The following is a 5,555-nucleotide window of genomic DNA, read 5'->3' on the forward strand; positions in this document are numbered from 1 at the left end:
TTCACATTTCTGCAATATAGTGTCAACACGGTTCAAAACTGCTGTTTGGATTATTATCATTAAGTTAAAAAAATTGCACGACAAGGGGTCACCACGGGTGTCATGTCATTTCGTATCGAACTGCTCATTGTGGTTCTTCACAGTTATTATGAAACTGGCAATGGTCCTGAAGGTCATTCTATAAAGCCGTGTGAGAGAGAGTGCTTTTAGTCGTAGTGACAAAAACAACTTTAAAATCGGCATATAAATAGTGTGCATTAATATTTTGTTTTTTTGGTATTCTGCAGGATTTGACACACAGTAAATATCTAATCTATAATAGATTTGCATGAAGTAAAGCATCAGCTATAAAGTCCAATCAATTGGTTAACGATTGGCTTCAGTCTTTGACATAGATTGTTTGACAGAACCTCATATGCGATGTTCAAAGGTATGATCCCTTAATAATTTCTGCAGTTCGCAGGATCACTGTCTGTTTAAGAAGCACCTGTCATTTTGTTGCGTTTTTTTAACCAACTTATTTCTCTATTTTTCTTTTTTTGTAGCTCATATCTATAAAAGCTGTCAGTCATTGTAATAATTTCTCAAAAAGTGTTTAAAGTTTGACTAGATTTCAAACGCAGTTCCGATTGAGAAGGAAGCAAGCATCATAACAAAATGGATGACAGAAATGATAAATATTCTTCCCAGATATGTGTTACGTGTAGAAACTTTGTCGCAATTGCTTGCAAAAGTTGCGAACGCTTATATTGCTCGCTGGATTGCCAAACACTGGATTCTGTTGATCATGAAAACAAATGCGGTAATATGACGTAAGTATATTGGCATTTAAACATAAATATTTAATAATTCTTTAAATTTGTAGTAGTTCAAGGAACGCAGAGAAAGTCAACAATGCAATTGCGGTAGACCATCTACATGTGTCTAATGTGCTACCAACTAACACTGAAGAAAAGCATGAAAGTTCCGAAGCCAGTGCTTCAAACTTAATAAAAAAGCAGATTGAAGTTGATTCGCAACAAAGTTTGAATGGTCAAAAGAATAATGAACCCAAAACTTCATCTCAATATCGTGGTGGTATGACTTCACGAACTGATAGCAGTACGCGCTCTCAGGCTCAACATAACAAGCAATATTTTAAAATGCGCATGAAGGAAAAATTCAATAAAGGTAATAATGATCAAAAACGATCAAATCATGGTAATACCGGTGATTCACATAAACGAAGTTCTAATACTAAAAATACTGCTCGTGTGAATCAAGAGCAATCTAACCATACAAAACTTGACTCTGTTAATCAACAAAATAAGCAAGAAAATAAAAAATATGAAGAAAGACACCGTCCGCAACCAAGTGGTGCTGATGATACACCACATTATGACAAACAGCGTGTGCAGTGTGACAAAAAACACGATCGGATTAATCAGCAATCCGGAATGAATCGTCAAAATGGTGGACGTATTGAACAGCAATATCGTAATAATAAAAACCAAATTAGACGTAATGCTCAACAAAGTAAACGTGATGATTTAGAAAGTAATCAACAACGTAGCATGTACGATCAACGGCGTGGTCGCAGTAATAGTGACCAACAACTACGTGATTGTCAACAAAATGATCGAGATGGACAACCTAATGGTATAGTTAGTCAATCACAGCTTCATAATCAAAAACGTCGTACGCACCATCATGATCGCAAATGTCGTAATAATGCGGGCCAACAACGTGAGCGAGCTAATCAACAAAATGCTTATACCGATCAACAACGTAGACGCGATAATGCACCCCGAGCTCGCATGGGTGGCGTTAACAACCAAAGCAGCCGCAGTTGTATGCATCGTGATCTTGTTGATAATGCGGACCAACAACGTTTGCATTCTGACCAAGAAGAATATGCGTGTGCTGACAAACATTTAATGGCTATTCAGCATCCTGTCACAGTTAATCCACTAAGCGAGACTAATGATCCAAAGCAGCAGTCCGATGTTCAAAGTCGTGAGCGTGATGGTCAACATTATATGCGTAGTGATCAACGACAAGAGCGTAATAATCAAGATCACAAGTGTAATAATAAGCATCATAAACGTATCGGTGAACGTTATGAACCAAGAGGTGAATATCGCGAACGTGTTGGTAAAAATCGCGAAAGTATTGATAAGTATAAGGATCGTGCTGGCAAACGTCGGGAACGTGTTGGTAAACATAACGAACATGCTAGTAAACATCATGAGCACGCTGGTAAACTTCACGATCATGTAGTTAAACACCAGGAACGTGCCAGTAAACATCACAACCGTGCTGGTAAACGCCACGAGCATTCTGGTAAAAATGACGAACATGCTGATAAGCATCATGAACGTTACGGTGAACGTCATAGGCTTATTGTTGAACCTCACAAGAGTGTTGGTGAACATCACGAGAGTGCTGCTGAACATCAGGAGTGCGCTGCTGAACATCACGTCAGTGATGGTGAATATCACGTCAGTTATAATGGTGAACAACATGTTAGTGACGATGGTAAATATCAATTGAGTGATGGTGGTGAACATAACTTGAGTGATGGTGGTGAACATCACTTGACTGATGGTGGTGAACATCACTTAAGTGATGGTGATGAACATGGCTTGAGTGATGGTGGTGAACATCACTTGACTGATGGCGGTGAACATCACTTGAGTGATGGTGATGAACATGGCTTGAGTGATGGTAGTGAACATCACTTGACTGATGGCGGTGAACATCATTTGAGTGATGGTGGTGAACATGGCTTGAGTGATGGTGGTGAAAATCACTTGAGTGATAGTGGTGAACATCACTTGAGTGATGGTGGTGAAAATCACTTGAGTGATAGTGGTGAACATCACTTGAGTGATGGTGGTGAACATCACTTGAGTGATGGCGGTGAACATCACTTGAGTGATGGCGGTGAACATCACTTGAGTGATGGTGGTGAACATCACTTGAGTGATGGTGGTGAACATCACTTGAGTGATGGTGGTGAAAATCACTTGAGTGATAGTGGTGAACATCACTTGAGTGATGGCGGTGAACATCACTTGAGTGATGACGGTGAACATCACTTGAGTGATGGCGGTGAACATCACTTGAGTGATGGTGGTGAACATCACTTGAGTGATGGTGATGAACATCACTTGAGTGATGGTGGTGAACATCACTTGAGTCATGGTGGTGAACATCGCTTGAGTGATGGTGGTGAACATCACTTGAGTGATGGTGGTGAGCATTTCTTGAGTGATCGGCCCGAGCGAGATATTGAACATTACGACCGTGATGGCGAACAACACGAACGTGATATTAATTTCCAAGAACGTGGCGGTGAACATCACAAGCCTGACGGTAAATATCAGGAGAGTGACCGTAAACATCACAAAGGTTCTGGTCATCAACAGAAGCGTGCTGGTAAAAACTATGAACGCGCTTATAAAAAACAAGTGACTAATAAACAACAGCGTGTACTTGTTAAGCAAGATATACAACAACAGTCCAATTCACTTGATGATAAATTACACGAACGTAATCATATACAAGGCGAAGGTAATAATCAAACGTATGGGATGCATAATCGACCCAATAAGAAGGTTTATCATCATCGTCGAGAAGTTGGTGGTGTTGCTCAACAACGTGAGCGTACTGGACAGTGTGTGCCCAGTGACCAACAACATGTCTCAGTGAATAAGAAGCTCAACTCACTTGTAAAGCATGGCAATCAACAACGTGAATGTAATAATAATCAACACGATGCTGCGCATGCTCCTAACCAACGTGTACGTAGTGGCCAACGCCGTGGCGCTTCTCAACACTCTGAACATACTGATCAGCCTGTGCTTGAAAATCTAAACCATATCCCTACTGATTTACACGGCGAAAGTAATGAATTGCAAGCTCAGCCAGATAATCAAAAGAACGATGAACAGCTTAAAGGTCTTGAATACGAAACCGCTCAACGGGGTAGACTTAATGATACTCAAAGCAAAACCGATGAGGATCAAAGGTGCGGTTCTGATGATCAATTGACTGAATTGCATCAATTCAATGTTCCGGTTCTTAATCCAGTAAGTGTACACGTAATATAGAATATCTATTACTATATCTCTAATGAAATTATAAAAATTATTTCCAATGATTTATTGTTTTAATGACCAAAGTTTTTTAATAATAAGTTTGTTTTTAAAACTGGCTAATTGGTCAACAGTTAAATAACGCCGTTTTTAAAAATAATTTGGTTATTAAATAATATTTTATATAAACCAATAATTTGGCTATATTCCACACTCACCTTAAGGGTGTTGCAATAATTTAATATAATTATTTTTAAAAAATTATTTTGTTTACAATCTGTTGATATTTAGAGATTTAGTAAAATTAAATGAAAAAACTTTCGATAAAATATTATTAATTTATGGATTTATTTTAAAGCCTTTCAAAAGAATAAAATTTGATGAGAACAGTAAAAATATTCTGGCTCTTGTAATTGATACAAGTCGTATTGAAGATGGGTTCTTTGCTTGTATTCCGGATAGCAGTTATCGTAATTTCATGAATATGCAGGATTGTTTACGTCAAGTTGGAAGAACCAGAAACCCATATAAACCTTCGTAAGAAATAGTCTTACACAATTGATGCGTCAATTTAAGTTTTTATAAAATTTCAGATTGCATGAATTTTGCATAGCTTTCCAAGAAGGTTTCTGGTATCGAGCTAAGGTTCTAGATATTAATGAAACTCAGTTCAATGTCGAGTTTATTGATTTTGTCTACGAAGGTCATGTTAGTAGTGAGAATATTCAAAAGTATCCCACTGGATTAAATGAAGTGAACTCAACTAATCTATGTAAGCTTGAAGGTAATTATTAAACTCGAAATAGATTAAATTTATTTTAACTAATAATTTATTTAACTTAATAGGTTTGCCTGAAAAACTTAAGCCGGAGCTGATAAATCATTTAAAAGAAATGGAATTCAAAAAAGTATTGATTTCGGAAGTTCGAGTTGAGGGCGAAACATTAGTTGTCAAATGTCCAAAGTTAATGCAGGAACTTTCGGATTTGAAGTACATATAAATATTTTTTTGTTTCCAAAATTCATACGAGCTTTTTATATGAATATGATTTATAAATACAAACGTTTAAACAGTAAAGGAATTTCTTCCATTAATGCAATATTGTACAGCAGATTAAAGTTGTCTTCAAGTTAAAATAAATAAATAAAACAATATTGTATAATATAGAATTGTAGTATTTGTTATCGTAAATGGACGTACACTTGAACGAATTAGAAACAGAATCCCAAATGCTTATAGATGAGTTCTATAGTTCTGTATACAATGATCTAATGTATTTCATCAGGATATCACATGAGGAATTATCACATTCAACTCAGCCACATCGTTTTTGTAAGCAAGCATTGAATAGTCATAAGGAATGTGCAGGACAGCCTGCTCCAATGCTGTTTGGTTTTTTACTATGGTATTTATATACACAACCTTATTATCAACTTATGGGCTTGGGAATATGGTGAGTAAAATGATTTGGAACT

At 36.9% G+C, this 5,555-nt stretch overlaps 1 protein-coding gene across 2 annotated transcripts; it reads left to right on the forward strand.

The window, feature by feature from the left end:
• Positions 1 to 548: 548 nt before the first annotated feature.
• On the forward strand, positions 549 to 5,204 carry LOC119667995 (uncharacterized protein DDB_G0290685-like). 2 transcript variants are annotated; one of them, XM_038077352.1, is made up of 5 exons: positions 549 to 812; positions 866 to 4,073; positions 4,438 to 4,616; positions 4,673 to 4,863; positions 4,926 to 5,204. In XM_038077352.1, the coding sequence occupies exons 1-5, from the start codon at positions 658 to 660 to the stop codon at positions 5,078 to 5,080; spliced, it is 3,888 nt and encodes a 1,295-aa protein (XP_037933280.1). In that variant the 5' UTR covers positions 549 to 657; the 3' UTR covers positions 5,081 to 5,204. The 2 variants fall into 2 exon arrangements, with proteins under 2 accessions (XP_037933280.1, XP_037933281.1); XM_038077353.1 differs by having other exon boundaries at positions 869 to 4,073.
• The last annotated feature ends 351 nt before the right edge of the window (positions 5,205 to 5,555 follow it).

The sequence above is a fragment of the Teleopsis dalmanni genome, chromosome 1 (assembly GCF_002237135.1).
Source record: "Teleopsis dalmanni isolate 2A chromosome 1, ASM223713v2, whole genome shotgun sequence".
Classification (NCBI taxonomy): domain Eukaryota; kingdom Metazoa; phylum Arthropoda; class Insecta; order Diptera; family Diopsidae; genus Teleopsis; species Teleopsis dalmanni.

Bases quoted from the DNA above. Each gene is read 5' to 3' on its own strand.
- LOC119667995 (XM_038077352.1), top strand. From the start codon at position 658: ATGGATGACAGAAATGATAAATATTCTTCCCAGATATGTGTTACGTGT. The intron at 813-865 runs GTAAGTATATTG...TTAAATTTGTAG, and splicing joins AACAAATGCGGTAATATGAC to TAGTTCAAGGAACGCAGAGA. The intron at 4,074-4,437 runs GTAAGTGTACAC...TTTATTTTAAAG, and splicing joins ATGTTCCGGTTCTTAATCCA to CCTTTCAAAAGAATAAAATT.